We start from the raw sequence: 20,833 nt of genomic DNA, 5'->3' as shown, positions 1-20,833 counted from the left end.
ATTATTTTTCTTTACAGTTGCACACGACGGAATTCAACACGAATTGTGCCCTGTACGAGTTGTACACGTACGCGGGTAAATACAACGAACAGCTGATAGTCACCCTAGAGGAGGACGAGTTCTCGCAGAAACAGAGATTGGCGTACAAACTCGAGCAGGTACACAATATAATGGCGGCGGATAACCCCTGATGTACCATGAACTCTATGAAACATATGACAAAGCCCGCCCGCCAAGAGTTACCCTGCTGAATACTCGACCGAAGTTAGGTATTCTCAAGGAAGCACCAAGAGGACTGGCCTATCTTGTAATCGATCGTCTCAGGTTTCCGTGCAAGCCAGTTAACTCAGCTTAGTATGCGAATTATCCGAAGGAAGAAGAAAATTGCACAACGGACCGATTCAAGTTCCAACGGGGGATGTTATAATTGTATACACGAGGACTTGAGTGTTTTTTCTTTGTGAACAAAGTCTTCTGAATCATTTGGTCGCTGGCTTAGGCCAGGTGTGGCGATGATCGCGGCGCATTACCCACGCATAATTGTACATAAGATACCAAAATCACGATTAACTGTAATAGAATTATTGATGTGCGTTCGCCACCGGCCGGCGGCCACAGCCACACAAATGAAAAAACTGAGAAAGATATGCAAAAGGAAAAGAATTTCTCGCGCGTCAAATCGTGTCCACGATCTTCTACTCCATCGCGTGTCGCGATCGTTGGATAGAATTAAAAATGAAATGAAAAAAAAAAAAATCGAAGTAATAGAACATTAGTGATATAAGTGAGTGAACGAATCAGCCGATCGATCCGATAAATTTGTAAATGTGTTTTTTGAAACGGTCGATCACGACCGTCGCTATATCGGGCCATCGGCGATTTTTAACGAAGAAACATTTCCATCCACCGCTACTAGCTGAAATTTTTTGAATTACGAACTGACGAATTTTAATAAATAAGATTAATTAACGATTAACAATGATTAATTAAACAATATGGGTATATTATATATACATGGATGGTATGTCGTATGTATATGTGTACATATATACACTTTATACCGGCGCAAAAGTATGTGTGTATGTATATGCAGTATCCGGAGAACGAGCGCCCGTACAGTATCGGCGAGGACGTCAAATTAATTTCTCATGACATTTTAATCATCGCGTAAGAAAAAAAAAAAAGAAAAAAAGAAAAAAATTAGAACGACGTCGTAACAGCAATTTCCTCGTCCAATTTCTGAACATGAGAGCCTTTGCCAGTCGAACATATCGCCGTACTGTACGAACGCTATACATTACGCGTATTATTTATACTTACATGCATCCAAAAGGAAAAAAAAATGGAAGGAGTCATCCGCGAAATCGGGGACAGACTGTGTATTAGTTGATAGGTATTAATCTATGGACTATGGCCGTGCGCGAGGCCAGCTCGATGTGACGGTTGTGTTGAGTGTGCGTGCTTCCCCTCCTTGGTCTCCAGCTCATTGTCCCATTTTACCATTAATCGTTCGTTCTCATTGTCGTGCATCCATCATCCCGATGTTCACACCTTTATCATTGTCGCTATTTCATATTCATCGAAAGAAGAAGAAGTTAAAAAAAAAAGAAAGAAGGAAACGTCAACTCCCCTTGTCCTCGTGTCATCATTATTACCTCTCTATCTCTTTATATTACATGTAGTAAAGATGTTCCATTATCGGGCGCCTCTTTCTCTACTCTTTCTGATCATCCTAAGAAATCCACATTTGTGCCACTCTCTATCTTCTCCCTTGTAATGCTTCAACGCCTCCGTCGTCATGTTGTTGTCACTCTTAATTATTGTAATATATAATGAATAACGATCACTGTTGAGTATTGTCTGATTGTAATACATTGATATTGAATTGATATGAATTGATAATCATTAATTAAAAAGCGTAACATTAAACTTTGTGGATGTAGCCATATTGGTATGGGTGGAAGTTCCACGAAAAATATTTAAAGAAAAAAAAAAAAAAGTAACACTGATGCGAATGAGTGGTGGGAAGCCGTTCGCGATGGACAGTGCTCGTAAAAAATAAAAAATAAAATATTCTTTATCGTAGAAAGCGTTTTACCTGCGCGTCATTTTTAAGCGAATCGAATCGCGTGTTCGTTTTGTTCGCGTATAGAGGGATCAAAAAAAAAGGAAAAGAAAAACGACGTGGTCGATTTCGAGAACCCTTTCGCCAAGAATTTTTTACGAATTCCTTGTCTCGTATCTTCCAACTTTCTCATCGTTAAGTAGTACGACCGTTAATTATCATTTTTGCAAACGCACATTATAGGCCCAACGACGGGGTTGTTACAAGACTTGTAGAATTCGCGTAGGGGGTAATTTCGACGATCAAGACTAAATATATTGTAAAAGAATTCATATCGCCGAAGGGGCTCGAGCCAAAAAGGGGGTCGCCTTCGAGGGTTCTGTCGACGCGAGCGGCTGGTAGCGAATGAGAAACCGTTCGTGTATATGCGTGAGTGTGTCCCGTGCGTCAATTCAATGTGCAGTTGTCAGTGGAGAAAGTATTTATTGCTCAAAAAACATCGGAAGACCGTGTGTGGAAAGGTAAGGCAGCAGGGAAAGGTGCGGAGTTGGTAGGCTACGGGAAAGGAACGGGGGAGGGGGGGTGGAAGATAGAGAGGCGGTGAACGTACGTAAAAGAAGACGATGAAGAAGCTGAGGAAGAAACGAATCATAGACAGGGTACTGCGTCAAGCTGAAGAAATAAAAAAAAAAAAAAAAAAAGGGTGGTGAAAATAAGCTCACGTCGTTCAGTCGCTCTGTATCATTTGCAAAAAGAAAGAAACTAAGGAGAAAATAAATAATTAAAAATATACAAAGGACTCGCAACGCCCTCCCCCGCGCACGCCGACTTCAAATGGTACTAATAAACCCAAAGTGCCTCTGGTAGATTTTTGGGCATAAGCTTGAGTAATAAAGACTACATAGCGTTTACTATAAAAAGCACGACTACGACGCGATCGCTGATTGTAATAAAAATGATGATAATAATAATTAAAAAATGGAAGAAAAAGTGAAAAAGAAAGAATGGAATAGGGGAGGAGATGCAAGAGGGAAACAAAAATAAAATGGTAACAGTGGGAAGGAGAGAGAGCGAGAGATTAAAAAAAAAAAAAAAAAAAGAAATTTAGAAAGCAAGGAACGGGAGCGCGTGTAACGAAACGTGTACACGTGCCTGCTTATCGAAACAAAATAATAAATAAATAAACCGAAGGAAAATGAAAATGAAAAAACAAGCCGAGAGGCGGGCGGAGTGCGGGCGTACCCAGGTGTACGCGGTGCGTACGCTAATTACACGTTTAGATAGGTATACATATAGTCGGTAGCCTAGTCTCTATGTCAGTGTCTGCCCTGAGTGTCTTTCCCATGGTGTATCCCTATAAAGTGCGTGTACCTTGAACTCCTGGCAAGCAGACGTGCAATTTCCCTAACAATCGTTCAACCACCCTCTTTACCCTATCCCCTGGATTATCAAATTTCAAAGAAAATGAAAAAAAAAAAAAAAGAAGGAGAAACCGCCTCTCCCTTCTACCAACATCCTCCTTGCGCCAACTTATCACCCCCTTCCACCACCGATATCATCGTTATTATCATCATAAAAAAAAATAAAAAAAAACACCACTCCCCCTCCCTTCTTCGTAAACGCGTTTAACTGTGCTCACACATCACGCGTCATTCGCCACACTACCGATCGGCACGTTTTGCTAAGTGAATATTATTATTGTATCGATGGTTCCTCATTAATTATGGAATGTACGGATCCCAATTTGTAAAATTCGACTAAGTAAGGAGATGTGTATCGCCGTATCGTTCGTGCGTGGCTTGCTGCCCCCCGGCAGTCTACTACCGTGTGTGATGAATCGTGTTTTTTTTTTTTTTAAATATATTATCTTTTAATTTTTCTTTCAAGAGGATACCGTGCGCCTCTGTCGAATGCCTCTGTCGACGGATGACCATGCGTGTATGTGACATTATAATTGAAGGTCTTCTTCTTTTGTCCGCTTGTTTCTGCTGCGAACAAAACGGGACTAGCACTCTTGTTCGACGAGGATGGTCTCTGTTTCGGGAAGGATGGGTTTAAGTGATACCTGGTGGAACAGAAAAAGATGACAAATAGAGAAGACTGAGAATGATTGATGATTTGTATGAAAGGGTTGCATGCATGTTTGTTGTGGACTGTGCAAGACTGAGAGAGGCAGCGGAGGGAGCTTGCCAATCAATCCGGGGTCGCTCCCTCGCCGCTCATTTTTACGTCGTAAATATTAATTATGATTATACATTGAGAAAAGAAAGATAACGCATCCAGCAACACGATTACGTTACGTTTATAATAGTCATGTTCCTTTTCGATCAATAATTATTATTATTAATAAAAATCTATATCAACCTTGCTACATTATTTTGTACTTGTGTTTTTTTTTCTATTTTTCTTTTTCTTTTAATCTTAATATATTAGATAAATATAAATATATATATAAATATATAAATAACGCCGTTTTTAAGTTATCCGATCTTTATTATTATTATTTTTGTATAAATGTGTGATTAATAGTACGGATAGTGTAATAATTTTGTATGTTTATTGAACCAAAAATAAATATTATTGATAAAGAATCATTTTTTCGGGCGTTCACTTAACTCTCTGTTTCTTTATTCAAGGGACTGAGCACAGTGTCACCCGCATCCTCGGTTTTTTCAGGGGACTGAGGTGCACTGTGAGATTTCAGACTCCTCGGTCCGATTGTGCTTAATATAACTGGCAGAAGGAACAGCCCGTGCCAGAGACCGAATAATATCACTAAAACGAAGATCTTTAAAAACGCATGGAATACGTAACTATCTGAGAACACCATCATGGAGAGTGCAAGCAACGTTGAACCTGCACCGTATGCAACCGCTGCACCTATGTATCTAACTGCAACGTGTGCTCTTTCGGTGCGATCCTGGCCTCCAGTTACACTTGCAGCGTGCACGAATGCATGTGCAACATGAGCTGCATAGTCCACGCATAATCCAATGCCCAATTCCAAGCCTTGAAAAAAAGAAGTTAATATCGTTATTTGAAGTCAAACATAATTCAATTAACACGCTGACTGCTGAGAATATTATTAACTCCTTAATTCTTGGATGATGGATTGGGTGATTTAAGTTTAACACCTTGTGAGATCACTGATGACCTAACATATACCATGCTAGGCACTAATTTTTATTTTGGCAGTAAACGTGTTAAACAGCTCGGAAAACTTGAATCATTCAAAAGAGATTGCTCACCGATGCATGATGCGATGTCTATAGTTAGACCCCAAAAATACATGAACCCACAGACGTTGAGAAGTGTGAGAAGTACACACAAAAAGATCCAGAAGCAAGTTTGCAGTTCCGCGATCAATAACCCTGTCATTCCCATGACACAAATCAGAGCTAATAGGACATTACGTTGCACCTCTTGAGCAATTAATTTGTCCGTGACCCACAGGCTAAATACTTCGCTCCACACCGTAACAAAACCATCGATTCCCACACCACGTGCAACCTGTTTGCTATTGTCCATCGCAGGGATCCACTGGTGAGGACCGTGGAATCTTTTAAACACAAAATCCATCGTGGATACCGAAACTGGCGGAGTATTCTCTCCGCATATTAATTCTCCTTTGAAACGAAAGTTTCGTTGGTATTTTCCACCGTTCTGACTAAATAAAAATTTAGATAAATAAGACTGGAATTGTGACTCCTCGAGGATCGTCTTTCTTAAATCTAAAAATGAATCAATTTTATTCATTTATATAACAATCATCGTTTTTAGCCGAAGAATAATATTGACCTTTTCCAAAGAATTCCATGACGAATTTCGCGAAATCATTGGGCCATGACCTGATACTTTCTACGGTCGATAAATCGCTGAACGTTTCCGCCAAAGATATTATTTTCGGAAATTCAGCGGTGTAATTGAAATCTCCCATAAGGATCATTGCATCGTACCCACGATCAGGATATTCAAGACGCAACATACCGATATACTTGCTTAGATAACTATGGTCGGGTATGAACCACCCTGGATCGAACCACTGTTGTAATTGCAATAAACCCTTAACTCCAGCCGATGCAGCGATTATTGTTATCAATATTGTCATTATTTTCCCGGGTTTCGTTAATATTACATTAGAATACAGCTTGGTTATTATCTTCGAAGAAAGTTCTTCTTGCGGGCTTACAAATTTTGGTGTAAAATTCTCGTGAATAATACATGGCACTATGGAGTTTCTTTTACTTTCGACTCGTCGCGCGTCCAAAGTGAAGAAAGCAACGTAAAATGTTATTTGAAATAGAAACGTTAATAATACACCAAATGCCGCGTAAATACAAAACGATTGTAGGGACGGCAATATCTAAAAATACAAGTGATATTACACTGAAATTAATTTTTTTTTATAATTACATTTAGAATTGATCTTACTGTTGATGCGCCAATAATAAATGCAACAACGTCGGTAAGGGAAGTAATACTAATTGCTGAGCCAGCATGCCCTAACATTAAAGCTACCCTCTCCTCCAAGGGTTTATTCCTATTAGTTTTGTGCGCGTGTATTTCTTTCCAAGACGCCATTATCAAGAAATTATCGTCTACGCCAAGAGCCAACAATAGAAAAGGCAACGAGGTGTGTACGGGTCCGTAAGGAACTCCGAGAGCAGAACACACACTGATCGCTACTATAAAAGCACCACCCACACAAAAAAGACCAACGATTGTGAGATAGACCTATGGAAAATTGCATCGTTTATCTTCTCGATGAAAATATACAAATTCTCAAATCAGTTTACACGATTGTTAGATGGATAAAAACTCACTCGCCATCCCACCCAATTGTAATCAGAGAATATGAGTAGAACGTACAGAAACATCAAAATAAATCCTATCGATAATGTACCAATATTTCCGAACAATGTTACGAAGGTAACATCTCCGAAACTTCTACCAGCTTCGTACCAAATGGCTATCGTATGATTTTCATTTTTCATACTATTTAATACTTCTGCATTTCTGTGCAGTACGTTCAAATAAGATAATTCCCATTTTAATATATCCTCTGTTGCCTATGTGAAAGAAGTTAATTTTTCTTTTCCTTTTTCTTTGAAAAATATACATACATAAATATAAATGAAGTCATTGATAATTAACACGTTCCTTGCTACGTATACACTCGCGATTAATCAAAGTTCCTGAGGAAAATGGCAATGTCCCTGGTTCCCCAATTTCGCTGTAGTTCTGCCTCTCCCTATATCGCCATGTTCCTTAAGGAAACCTAATCTGATCGCGAGTGTACCATTTTAATCGAACCCCCAATATCGAATAAGGGAAATTTTAATAATTGACGATGTTTTATATTAAATAATGTTTTCAATGTAATAAAAAAACACTGTGATTTTGTCTAAGATCTAAAATTTATGAAATGTTATTAAAATATTATGAGAAATACTTTCAAGTTGATCTTGACAAAATCATTTTAAACATAAAATAAGGCCTAAATCATATAAAATACTGAAACGATATATTAATTAAACACATTACATATTGTACATTAATAAATAACAGTGATGGAAAATAATTTAAATGTTATTTACATTTAATTTATGATTCAGGCCTTTATATAAACTTACCTTACCCAATCAGCTGTTCCAGCATCATTGCCAAAGGTTGCACCATCCATATCCACATTTGTAAAATTTATGTGAACTGCCCAATGTGTTTTCACAGCTCTAGCTGAAATGATTCTACCCTCTTTATCCGTCGTTACACCACCCAATAATTCGGTAAAGTTTAACGGATGGCCCAAACTGGGACTAGCTTTGGCATTGTTTAAATCATTGATGATTTCTTCTTTAGATTTACGAAGAACCGTATCACTATCATACTTCCATATATCCATAATACTATTTAAAAGACAATCTCTCGGCAAGTTGTCGACAATATTACAATACAGTTTAGAGTCAGCATGAACTGCAGGTTCGAACTTAGTACTATTAATTTGTATGTCTGGTTCAAAAAAATCATCAAGTTGCTTGCTGCGTTTCTTTCTATCTACAATACCTGATATAACAGGTACTCTATGCATCAAATAAAGAGAAATTAGTATTGTTTATTCATCAGTTTTATGGTATCCGTAAAGTAAAGCTTGCTCCATAACATGCATGGATAAATGCTTACTTGAAACATACATCTGTCCATGCAATGTGATCAGATGTTTGTGCATATAGAACTTGTTGTGTTATATTATTCAGCTGAAACGATCGAAACAAGCAAGAATGATTCTTACATACATTCAGTCATTTCCCTTGCACTAACATAACATCTGAGAGTAATAGTATATACCTTAACAAGAACTTCTGGTTCTAAGACATCGTCAGCTGTTAGTATCATACTTTCTGTTCTCAATCCCTGCCCAAACTGTTGGATCATCCACTCTGTATCGTGAACAAAATCCGAATCCTGCGGAACCCATAGCTTGACAGGATTTTTCTCTTGGTGAAAGAAATACAAACCAGAAAGGGAAACGAGAACTATCACAGCACTGCCAATAAGCCATTTCACTGGTCGTCGAGCAATTCTTAACCCGAGTCTAAAGAAAATATGAAGCCATATTAGCAATATTAACATAAACATCCCTTCGTAAACAGAATTATTGTCGTACTTACTTGTAGAAAAAGTGTTCGACTGTTTCTGAAATACGTCGCGGTACCTGTCGAAGAAAATCTCGGATAGTCCGTTTACGAACCACTCTCTCCTCAATCTCCATGCTTTTCACGCTGAAACTAAATTACAGCACCGTCGTATTTCGTTTCATCGTTGAATTTCACACGCGTCTGCGTAAATGGCAGAGCAACGACTGCCAAGTCAAGGTGTTCCTCGTCTTATAGCTGGGCCTTCGCTACCGATGAAGGACAACTATCACCTAACCTCTAAATCTGACGGCCGATTAAATACACGAACAGATAGAGGAATGTGAAAAAGAACATGCAGTCGAAAACGAATAATTCCATTCGAAGCAATTTGTGCACGGAGCTCTTGTCGAGCTCCGCAAATAATCGACTGTCACTTTCCATTCCGACTGTTATTATCGTCTGCTACGCTGCATCAGATTGCGCGCGGTAGGACATACGTGTGACCGCACGGCGCGGATGTTATCGCACGGTATAAACTTATCCACCAGAGGCCAACTAAATCAACGAATAAATTTCAAATTTTAACGAATATACACATTGATAATAAATTGAGGACGAAACGATCTGTTACTACTTTTATTCGCATACGTATATTACTCGTATTCTTATAGTCAAGATGAATGTATGCCAAGGTCTCTAAATGATCGAACACGTTTTACGCGAGTTTATTTCTTCTTCTTCTTTCCGTGTTTTTATTCGCCGAGATTGACGTATACCGGTTTCTGAATGCATTATCATTTTAAGCAATCGCGAAAAGATACAGTGTAAACATTCGTTTGGACTTTCGACTTCCTATGGAACATCTCTTCCTCCGATAGAAAAAAAAGGATACATTATTCCTTTCTTATTCTAAATAAATTACTGGGTAGAGTTGTTTTTTTTATACAAGTTGTATAATATTTAAATTGTAAAGAAAAAAGTGATTGTGTAAGATGAAGAATATTGATGACCCTTTTTGCAATCAAAGTTTAATAAGAAGAAATAACACTCACTTGAGGATGAAGAAGACACGATCCACGCTGGTCAATCCTCGACTAACGTACTTTGCATTACGAATTTATACAAATTGAACTTGAAATTAACTTAATAACTGACTATTGACCTTAGAAGACGGCGGACACGTCGTAATCTCTAGATATCAAATACTTATCAATTAAATACAATGATGATGAAGATACGGCCACGACAACGTCTGCATTCGATACTTGGGCGAGATATGATCATTGGACCTGTTATGCAGACCGCATGCATATGAAGCCTGCGAGAAATAATGGGAATAATTAATTTCTTTCGCGGTTTCTTTCATGTGTAATTATGATTTTAAAACCACCCAGGGTGCTTCGAAGATTCTCATAACGCACAGCATGTCTTCGTGAATGAATTGCAAATGAAACTTTGCAAGATTCAGTTTTAGCAAAGTGGAAATTGAATAACTAGATAGACACGTTTACGATCGTTTCGCATAAACGACTTCCTTCTTTATCGCTTGTTTATCGACACGATTATATATACTGCTATTAATAATGTTGCAATCGGTCAAGAGCATGAAATTGATGGTTACATCAATATCTAATGAGCAGTTACGAGATCGTCAGAAGAAATGGATATTCATTTCTTGAATGAACGTTGCACAATCAGAGAACTCTTTTTATATTTTTCTTACATTATTGCTTCAATAAAAAAATATATTGTCAGTGTCTTCTGATGCAATTTTTTATTGAAGTCATCGTACTATATGAAAATTTATTATCAGAAAGTTTAGAACCCATCCGAATAATATACTGCTGACATGGCAGATATGCAGATCAAGATACAAACTTCCAAAGCGAATAGAATTGTTTTGCAATAACGAGGCACGTTTACGATTTCCATATGCATCAGAGTGTACGATATGCTGAGTATTGCGAAACAGTGCAGAATAGTTTTGGCTATCGGAAACATGGGTGACGTGTTCAACCATATCGGTGTAATTAAGAGATAAGGGAGTACAGTTTCAAGATCATGACGATGAGCGTTTCGAATCCGATCCACATCTTCGTGACCTCCTCCAGTTGGGCATAAAATTGTATTTGATTCTTTCATCCACACTCGGTCCTCTTCACTGTGGATCACCTGAAAAAAATTAATTTTTTTTCCTCCTATGTTTCTATTATCGTTCCATTGCTGCTTGATACTTGGGTTTGAAGAATATTTCTTTTTGTACTTTTAGATGCAATATAGACTTCTTCTAGGTAAGAATAAGTGTGAAGAAGGGAAGGGTCCCTCTTGTGTTGGATTTTGGAAATATTCAAAGAAAACAGAAACACTCGTACTTTTATCTAATTTTAAGAAAAGTCTACGTTGCACCCAAGGGAGAGTTGTTTTCCTTAAAATCCATTTTACCTGTCTGTCTACTCGAATACGCCCAGTGAACCAGATCAAAGAGAACATTTTTAAAGCAAGGACACACGACCACCAAGAATAAATTGCCCACAGCTCGTTCCTCTCGTTTGCAAGATTGTTTTCCATTGTTTCAAGCTAGCTTATCAAGTAGCTCTATATCGACGAGAGAAACACGAAGAATGATCTGGCTTTCTCGTTGTATTTCTTCGGCATTTCTTACACTGTTCCGGATATCGGAACACGAAGAAAGAGAATCATTTATTTTAGTCGTGATAAAACGTAGCAACAGCACGAAGAAGAAGAAAGAAAAAGACCTAATAAAGAGTAACTGGTATCGAGAGGTCGTATCAGAAAGTTAGGCGGGAGAATCGAACACGACTACCGAATGGAAGTTGGTAAACGAAAGAAATAGGTGGATGTGATCGCGTTAAAATTCCCTTCGTTGCTAGTAGACGACTGACTACCATGAAAACCGGTGTCCCGAACGTGATCTCGCTTCGAGACCTATTTGGAAGTCAAATCGACACCTGACACGCCGAGGGCGGGACACGTTTCGGAAACGAAACATTTGTTTCGGACGGTATCGTTTTATTTCTTGCGCACAAATGCGCGTTGGAGTTCGCTGGTTCAGGAAAAAAGAAGAAAATGGAAAAATCTTTATTTCTACTTTTAGCATTATTCAGTGAAACGAGGACGATTTCAATTTATTTTCAAATTCTTTTCCGTGTTAATTTTCTAAAGTTCAAACCATTTTTTTTTAAATATAGCAAACGAAAGGGTGCCTTTTACTTTATTTTTGGAATTTCTCTAATTTTTTTCAAAATAAAGTGTTAGAAGACAAGTCTTCTAGATTATGTTAATTTTTTATTTTGAGGACTTGATCTATTCCCTATTTCCTCTCTGATATCATTGACGATAAGCGTTTTTAAAACAGTACTGCTAGTGCGATCTAGCAGTGTACGGTAAAACTACACGTAGCATACACGTTCAGTCACCGGTGCTGGCAGGATTGCAGGTTTCAGGTGCTTTTTACTCAAATTTTTAAACGTTAATTATTGAAAAATAAAGTCTTATTTTGATCCCTAGAACCACCCCTTAAAATTTTGTCTACCTGTTGTCAAACACCCTGTATATCGTAGCTCTTAGCTTGATATCGCTTTCTAAAAATTATCTTTAGAAAACGATATCAATTACCGGGTCACACCACGTGGAGGTGGCTACGATTGTGACCCACCCTAACACCTAGTCCCAACCTCCCACCATAACAAGGACCTCGCCTATCAAGCTGTTGCCAACGAGATAACCGAGTATAGACTCTAATTAGCCCGTAGGCTCGCGTAATGGAGGATAGACTTACGGTCACGCCGATCCCCCACATCGATCTTCACATCTATCAATTACAATTTCATTCGTTTTCAAAGTTGGCAGCTTAGTATCGTAAAGCGACAATTACACTTCTCTTAACATGCTGAGATATGTAATTGTTTCCTCGGATAGACAGCCGCATCACAATTTGGGCAGCAAATTCTTTACCACAATACCGATAAAAAATTTGCATCATACCTTCATACTAGTCCATACACATAACCCGTTCATAAACATACTGCATGCACATACTTTCATTCTTAACTCGCTTACAGTATTTTAAAATCAACTTAAAAGTAACTTAAAACAAATGAATTCTTCGATGATCCCTCGATGATGTTTTAAATTAACTTAAAAATAATTACAAGAACCCTATGCCGAGATATGTAATTGTTTCCTCGGATAGACAGCCGCATCATAATTTGGGCAGCAAATTCTTTATCACAATACTGATAAAGAATTTGCACCATACCTCCATACACATAACTCGTTCATAAACATACTGCATGCACACACTCATCTCCTCGCATACTTCCATTCTTAACTCGCTTACAGTATTTTAAAATCAACTTAAAAGTAACTTAAAACAAATGAATTCTTCAATGATCCCTCGATGATGTCTTAAATTACCTTGAAAATAATTACAAGAACCCTACGGTACTTACTGTTCTAATGTTATACTCGTCATAATCAAAAATGAAAAGGAAAGGAAAATCGAAAAAGAAAGAAAACACAAAAGGCGAGCAAAGCAAAAGAAAATTCCCTTTTAATCGAAAGTATCCACCGGTGCACGTACTCGCCTGCGTAACAACACTTCAACAATAAAATGCTGTAACAGAAAATATGATTATTAACATAATAATCTCAGTAACAATTGAAACGGTAGAATATGGAAACAGAAAACATAATTACCATTGCAACCTCGGAGCTATTTAATAAAAGAAACAAGAATACGAATGTATGATATGAGAAGATAAGATAATACTTACATATGAAATCTATAAGAAAAGAATAATTTCCTGAAATAAAATAGTGAACCCCCTAAAACTATAAAACCCTCCAAAATAGACAACATAAAATAAAAATTTCAACAATAAAATTCTGAAAGAGAAAATATAATTAACACCACAATTTCGATAACCATTGAAATGGAAAATGCCAAGAACAGAAAACATAGTTACCATTGCAATTTCAGAGCTATTTAATAAAAGAAACGAAAATACGAAATCGATAAGAAGAGAATAATTTCCTGAAATAAAATAGTAAACCACCTAAAACTATAAAACCCCCCAAAACAGACAATATAAAATAAAAATTTCAACAATAAAATGCTGAAACAGAAAATATAATTAACATCACAATTTCCATTACAATTGAAACGGAAAATGCTGAGAACAGAAACAAAATTGCAATAAAATTTCAAATTCAATATGTTCTCGACGGTACTTTTCATACCGGTCAAGAAAAAAAAGAAAAGAACAAATTAGCGAGCATAGTGACAGAATGACTGTCCATCCGAAGATGGAGAGCCATTAGTAGTTCCCCTCTTCTGGGCAAATTTTGCCGGGGCTCTTCAGCACATGGCCACTTCTTTCTTCGGCAATAGCCTCACAAAAATCACTCGCGAAAATTTTACGCTTGCTCAGGCATTCGTAAAAACGAAACACGTAAACGAGCAACAATTCTCAGAATCGCTACTCGCGTACGTGCATTATTTTTACAAATGTCCAAGCACAAAATAATTTTAATTTCACTTCACTTCACTTCACTTTCACTTTAATATTTCATTTTTGTAATCGGGTCTAGTACCACGACTACGACTTACAAACTAAGGCTTGGCCTTGAAAAAATCAAGAGAGAATGCTAAATTAATTAGTTAATCAACTAATTAATTTGCATTTTCATTTTTCCTCTCGATTTTTTAATTTCCAACCCCAGATACAAGCTTCTCACGTATTAAAGGAGAATACGAAGAGAAACATGAAAGCTTGCTCTGGCCCTGCCTACTTATAAACTAATCTCAATCATACCAGAAGTAAACTACCTGCCTGCCTATCGCTATATTTAAAAAAGGGCAAAAATCATTCTCACAAAAATTCACTCCACGGTTCTCATACAACCACCCGGGTGCAAAAATGCCTACACCTAGGGAGAACGTCCCGGGACGCCTCCGACACCCGAGTTCAATTCTACATTCACACTCTAATAAGTTCATACCTTTTTGCTGAAATCGACTGACAAATGATAGTGAACATTATGTTAAAGTAACACATTTAATTTTTGTATTCTTTCAAATATTTAATGTAACATATCTGCATTGTAATAACTTTTCAATTTATTCTCGATAAACATTTTCTAATTGATTTGTAATATTATAGTAAGTTAAGGTGGTTAATAAACGATACAAATCCCACATCCTAACCACACACACACATGTGGAATTTATATCGTGATTCACTATTGGTTCACTATTTTTGTCAGTCGCCAAAATATATTACACTTAAAACTAAACCTTGTCCACCGCCCTCCACCCACGCGAGTACATCTAAGTACCCGAATGAGCTTTGGGCATAAGAATGAACAAGGCCAATTGTAATTTTCACCTACCAGTTTTCTTCATGTGTGCTGAAATGCCTAAGCTAAAATGTATCATTAGTAAAAGCTAGTGCACTGATATTCTAACTTTATTAAAAGTAAGAATATCATTAAAATAATGTGCATAAAGTGAAAGAACGATTCGATATCAAGAGCGATTTCAATATCAAAGTAAATAATCTAAATAATCAAAGATATTCATAACTATTACTTCGATATTTAAATCTGCTCATCGCGAAATAATTTCTTGTACATACAGAAAAGATAATGTATTCTGAAATCGGAGGGTCATCCGACTTCTTTACATTTTTAAACTCGGAATATGTATATGTAAATATGTACAAGAAAACCCTAGCCTGAGCTAACAAATAAAACACAGAAAAACAATTTGTACGATTATCATTGTATAAAATGATACAGTGATATTCGTGGGTCACTATGCTCGCTCAAAAAATAAAAATTACAACCAGTCCCCGTGTCGTTTCGGACCATTCGTCCTGCGACATGATGAGGACCGGAGGAACTTTAAAGCATGCGACTCACCGATCGTTGACTTGCACCACTGCACTCGCCACGCATCTTAGATTGACCCACGATTGACCCATGACTGACCCATAGCTCGTCAAAGAAATGGTATCCCACTGGCCAAATCTCTCATCTGAAAGCATAAAAATCACGATTCTTGAACGATATATGTTTTCTCTCAATTTGTTGTAGTTAAAATGCTAATACATAGGATAATTCAAAAATATGCATGCAAAACTATATGGGAATAACTACACCATAAAACACGGTAAAACATGCAAATACATCCCAAAACACATTAGGATCAAAACCATAAAACACAATAAAATATTTGCAAAATTATAGTAAAACACATAGGGTACCACTCCATAAAACCCACTAATAAATCCGTATAAATATGCCAAAACACATAGAGAACCACACCATAAAATACAATAAAGCACGTGCAGATACATGGGGTACCACACCACACGACACATTAATGCAATTGTATAAAAATGTCAAAACACATGGGTGACCACACCACAAAACGCACTAATATATCCGTATAAATATTCCAAAACACATAGGAAACACCATAGGCACACACAGTAACACATGTAGTAACACACTGATAAATCCAAGCACGAATATCCATAGTGTCAACACGTACCGGTATATGTTTGGCAGCTCCATCCGTATCCTCCGGTGGTTGCGATAAGACTGACTGGATTTGACCTTCTTCCAGGTCGCCCTTGTACCGGCGCGCGGCGCGCCCAATCAAGCATGACGTTCCGCTTCACCGGTTCCGCAGATTTAACTATTTCTATCTGATATTTGTTAATATTTGTTTAATTATTATTTTATATTTTACAATTGTTTATTACTCAAATTATTGTTATATCTATTTAAATTGTTTATTTCTTTCATTTTCGCGTGGGTATATTGCAAAATTTTGTTTGATTATTCTATTCAAATTTATTTAATTACTATTTATAATTTTACAATTGTTTGTTAATTAAATTATTGTTAATTTCCAAAGTGATTCAAGTTAAATTTTTACCCGTGTCTACCCCCTTAAGGGGGTAATGTAGCGAGGTGACATTACCGGCAAAAATGGGCTTATCTAGGAATAATTTATGTACTTTTATGATTGATTCTTAATCTACATACTTGTAGCGACTTTCTAATATAGGTTTTGTAAGAATCCAGTCACTAATTAATTAATTATGAACCGTTATAGGAGCGGCGATTCGAACCTACAAGAATGATCACTCTAAAAATTGCTAATAATTAATTAATTACTTTCAGGAGGCAGATAAAACCTATACTTGAAGAAAGCTACGGCGCTATTCTTTATTCTTTAATAATAATGATGCACTTTGACGCGTGAATTTCTTTTTCACGCGACTTTTTACCTAAGAATTTGACTAGTTCCGCCGTTCAGGTTTACTAATTTTGTCGGGTACCATTAGGTAACGCTAGCAGAACTGCTTTCAAAAAGCGCGTTGATCTAAAATTAATATAAGAAAATAATAAATAATAAATTTCAAATTCACATTATTTAATAAATAATATTCCTGAAGGAATTAATTAAAAGGAAGCGGGAACAAAAATATATTTCTTATGGGTACATGTATTGTTACCTTCGCTTAGAAGTTTTTAATTTACACAATATTATTCTTAAGCGTGCATTCAATTTTTTATATCAATTACCATTCTTGATCACCATTCAAATCCACTTCACTAAAAATTTGTAATTTGCTCCGAAAATTGCCCTCTGCAACTCTAAACATTTCTACCCTCTGGAAATTTAAACAAAATTACTGTTGTAAAATAATGAAACGAAACAGTCCATTTCTGAATTACATATTTCAGTTAGAGACAAATTATGATTTCAATTAGATGACAAATTACAGAGCCAAATGATATTTAAACATTCGAGTCAAGTTAGAAGCGCCACTGGGCGATATTGCTTTTTTTGATATTCGCTTGTATCGACACGTCGATTAAATTATTTCCAAGAAAGAAATCCGTGGCGACGATGTTCGTCCCTTTCCACCATTCCTCCTGGAACTTGTACGTGAGGTTTCTGTTTACACAATCAGCCATTTGCCGCAGGCCTCCGGATAAATTAAAGATTATGTCTAACGAATACGGTGTTAATTCCGCCATCACCGCCCACAATGGGTTCTGACTGTTTCGAGTCTTCTTTGGACCCATGATAACATCGTCTAGATACTTGAAAAGACCTTCTATCGTTTGCTGATTGCCCCATGCTTGAGACATCGTTGGCCACAGCCAATCGTATTCTAAAATAAAAATCATTTGCAAGTCTAATTTGCAAAATTAATAAATTTAAAAAATAATCAGGAGAACGAGGGTAGAATCTTAGGGTTCCATCACTTAAGGGTTGACCTTCCTTGGTATTAATATTTTTAAGAAAATTTTTTATCTTAAACTTTAATTATCACTTTCCATATTATTTAATGCTTGATAATAAATTTACCATTCACAGTGTGTTTGTCGCCATAACAAATAATCAAACGCTTCCCTCCGGTCCAGATATCATTCAAGGTTGGACCCAGACCTTCGACCCCTCTATCAGGCTTCAGGATCAAGTCTTCAAATTCTTGTAAGAGGATCATAGCCAGTCGTCGATGTCTACTTGGTCTACCTTCGAATCCCACAGGAAATCTACAACCATCCCATTCTAACCATAAGTCCACGAAGATATCTAAATATATCATGTATTGGTAATTTTAATAAATATTTTATAACAATCAAGGCATTAGAAAATCGGTATCTGTAATTGTAATAAAAGAAATTTCTATAAATTGTTAATCATTTAAATTCGTTCGAAATCAATTTGCTCCCCAAAGGTCACATCATTTTCCCAACATTATCGATCCTCAAATCGACTATATTATTCCATATAATCAATTTACCTATGAAAGTCCATGATGACCACTTCTCCCCTAGCGACATTCAAAAAGTTTCTCACGTCTTTGATGATCGCTGACAGAGGGGTAATCCGAATGACATCGTGATTGATCCAGAATCTACTTATATTCTCCCCAATTGCGGTATCATTTGGAATCGAAGGGTAATAGCCTACCCTAATATCCAAATACCTAATTCCGTGAACTAATTGCGTCCAAACGTCTCGATCCTGGGTCAACAGGTATTTCTGAAAGGCATCCCTTCTAGTTAGATCACCGTGTTTGTAACATCCTGAATTATGCGTTCCCGGAATCATTAAACTTCCTATTGGAAGTCGTCCTAGCTGTCTCCTAAATTGAACCAAATGTATAAATTAATAATACTTCACTAAACGTTAAAAAATTTCACAATTTTTCACATCAATCCTTAATTAAAAGCTGTAAAAATTGAAAATCATTAAACTTTTAAAATTAAAAATTAATTTATTACCTCAAATCGTACATCCATGTCGGCCAAATTTGTAAACAAGAACTGGTGAGAAAGACACCGTCTTTATAAAGAGCAGCATGGTGTTTCAAGCAATGAGGACCAGGAAGAGTGGCACCATCTTTGTTGTCCCATCCACCCGGAAGGGTTGGTCGGCCAACCGTGATGTTTGTTCGATAATACCCACGCGGATGTTGCAAGGAAGTCAGAATCAGTTTGGGTTTGATCGTTTTGTCTGAAAAGAAAATAACGATGGTTGCTTCGACCAACGGTGGTTCTGTCAGGAAGAAAATGTATTTCCTTCAATTCTTCATAAACAAACTAAAATACTGTACATCTGATTAATTGAAATATTAAAGAATATATTTTGATACATAAGGGTGATGTAGTTTAATTGGTATGAATAAGACACATCTGTGAATCACGAGTTACAACGTTCAAGAGAAGCAAACAAAACTTATTACTATGTGCTGGGTCAGCAGTGAACACCTTGATGGTATCTGGGTATCCTGTACTCGACGGACAATCGAGATCCCAATTTACTTCGAGCTCAGCGTCGATCACCTTGTCGCTTGCAGCGATCGGTCTCCACAATGAGGAGACTGTCAGCCATACTTTCCCGCATTGAGCTGCCAATGCTGCAATCAAACATTTACCAATTGACGCTAATCAATGCTGGAATTATAAATTTAAAATTCGACGAGTATAAGATTGAAACATTTCAATGGAACTTAAACTTTTCAACCTTGGTGGAAGGAAAGGTGGCAAATGGATATCGACAGAAGTTTCAATATTCAATAGTTACTATGAAAAAGAATGGGTATTTATATATTTTCTATTATTTCTATTACTCACCGATGTCGCAGAATAAATAGAGGAACAGCAACACCGTCACCTTCAGCATCATCGAAAATAGCTACCTTGCCGAACTCCTCTGAACAAGGCGCGTTCCAAGTCGTCTACCTGTATTTTCGAAAATGAACACAAAGACAGTAATGTATCGATAGATCCAGATAGCATATTTCCCATTATAACCAGTGGGTATCATCGATATCACCATGAAAATCCTCGAACACTTACAACTCGCGCGCGCACTTGGCGATCCACTTCCGATCCAGCCAGTTCGATCGCCAGGAGTACGTCGAGTCCTGGTTCTGCTTCTTCGACGGCCGATCGAGCATTCAGTCCCGGTTAACTTGTTGGTCCACGGAGGCTCGTTCGGTTCGAGGTCTCAAGGCGATGATCGCGATCCGCTTGGTCGGCGCATCGTCCGTGGATCGCACGACGAGCAAGCAATTGTTTCGCGATGACGGCACGAAGAGAGTAATGATGATCGATCGCGTTATCCTGGAGCAATCGATCCGATCCGGCCGTCCGTGGACAGTCCAGTGAGTGAACGATAGAGAACCGAACGAGCCGTAACCGGACCAGTTTAATATAGAACCCGCTCGCTTATGGGACATTCAAGCACATTGTGCCATCCTTCCATCACTTCCTCGGACACGTCAATTGCTCGGTGGGGACCATACCGGTGTCCTTATCTAACGTACGATCAAACGCACCGGGTTTTTCTCTGTTCAACGTTACGGTCATCCTATCGACTCCCGTCCACCATCGGGGGTCAGACCCGACCTGACCCGTCGCCGTTAAACACCATTTCCTGCGTATGCCGTGGAACATATAGTTTCGAGACAACGACTACGAACGGACGGACGACGAAGAGAGGAGCGGAGGACGTACAGGGGAGCGGGGTTTTCGGGGGACGGATTCTGATTCTACATTGAATTATCACCCTCGG

At 37.6% G+C, this 20,833-nt stretch overlaps 4 protein-coding genes across 11 annotated transcripts in view; 1 reads left to right on the top strand and 3 right to left on the bottom strand.

Moving 5' to 3' along the window:
* Positions 1 to 3,557, top strand: part of PlexA (plexin A) — a 241,956-nt gene extending 238,399 nt beyond the window's left edge. For all 7 annotated transcript variants that reach the window (XM_034316396.2, XM_076692909.1, XM_034316397.2 and 4 more), the window contains one exon: positions 18 to 3,557. In XM_034316396.2, coding sequence (XP_034172287.1) covers positions 18 to 191 — 174 coding nt within the window. In that variant the 3' untranslated portion in view covers positions 192 to 3,557. The remainder of the gene's footprint in view (positions 1 to 17) is intronic.
* A 350-nt stretch (positions 3,558 to 3,907) lies between these two features.
* Positions 3,908 to 9,823, bottom strand: LOC117600667 (patched domain-containing protein 3). Of its 2 annotated transcripts, XM_034316405.2 has the most exons (10): positions 9,753 to 9,823; positions 8,734 to 9,255; positions 8,411 to 8,657; positions 8,246 to 8,319; positions 7,704 to 8,145; positions 6,889 to 7,134; positions 6,497 to 6,799; positions 5,864 to 6,428; positions 5,314 to 5,796; positions 3,908 to 5,074 (listed from the first exon to the last, which is right to left on the bottom strand). In XM_034316405.2, the coding sequence occupies exons 2-10, from the start codon at positions 8,832 to 8,834 to the stop codon at positions 4,677 to 4,679; spliced, it is 2,859 nt and encodes a 952-aa protein (XP_034172296.1). In that variant the 5' UTR covers positions 8,835 to 9,255; positions 9,753 to 9,823; the 3' UTR covers positions 3,908 to 4,676. The 2 variants fall into 2 exon arrangements, with proteins under 2 accessions (XP_034172296.1, XP_076549025.1); XM_076692910.1 differs by lacking the exons at positions 6,497 to 6,799; positions 6,889 to 7,134; positions 9,753 to 9,823 and having other exon boundaries at positions 8,734 to 9,365.
* Positions 9,824 to 10,235: 412 nt separating this feature from the next.
* On the bottom strand, positions 10,236 to 12,360 carry LOC117600671 (prostaglandin E synthase). The gene is made up of 2 exons (XM_034316410.2): positions 11,143 to 12,360; positions 10,236 to 10,872 (listed from the first exon to the last, which is right to left on the bottom strand). The coding sequence occupies exons 1-2, from the start codon at positions 11,266 to 11,268 to the stop codon at positions 10,519 to 10,521; spliced, it is 480 nt and encodes a 159-aa protein (XP_034172301.1). The 5' UTR covers positions 11,269 to 12,360; the 3' UTR covers positions 10,236 to 10,518.
* A 4,282-nt stretch (positions 12,361 to 16,642) lies between these two features.
* Positions 16,643 to 20,501, bottom strand: LOC117600823 (PI-PLC X domain-containing protein 1). The gene is made up of 7 exons (XM_034316749.2): positions 20,116 to 20,501; positions 19,891 to 19,998; positions 19,500 to 19,673; positions 19,039 to 19,270; positions 18,555 to 18,899; positions 18,116 to 18,303; positions 16,643 to 17,918 (listed from the first exon to the last, which is right to left on the bottom strand). The coding sequence occupies exons 2-7, from the start codon at positions 19,940 to 19,942 to the stop codon at positions 17,557 to 17,559; spliced, it is 1,353 nt and encodes a 450-aa protein (XP_034172640.1). The 5' UTR covers positions 19,943 to 19,998; positions 20,116 to 20,501; the 3' UTR covers positions 16,643 to 17,556.
* Between the last annotated feature and the right edge of the window lie 332 nt (positions 20,502 to 20,833).

Source organism: Osmia lignaria, chromosome 16 (assembly GCF_051020975.1).
Source record: "Osmia lignaria lignaria isolate PbOS001 chromosome 16, iyOsmLign1, whole genome shotgun sequence".
NCBI lineage: Eukaryota > Metazoa > Arthropoda > Insecta > Hymenoptera > Megachilidae > Osmia > Osmia lignaria.
Note: the sequence above shows the minus strand (reverse complement) of the source record. Positions and strands in the feature narration are given on the sequence as shown.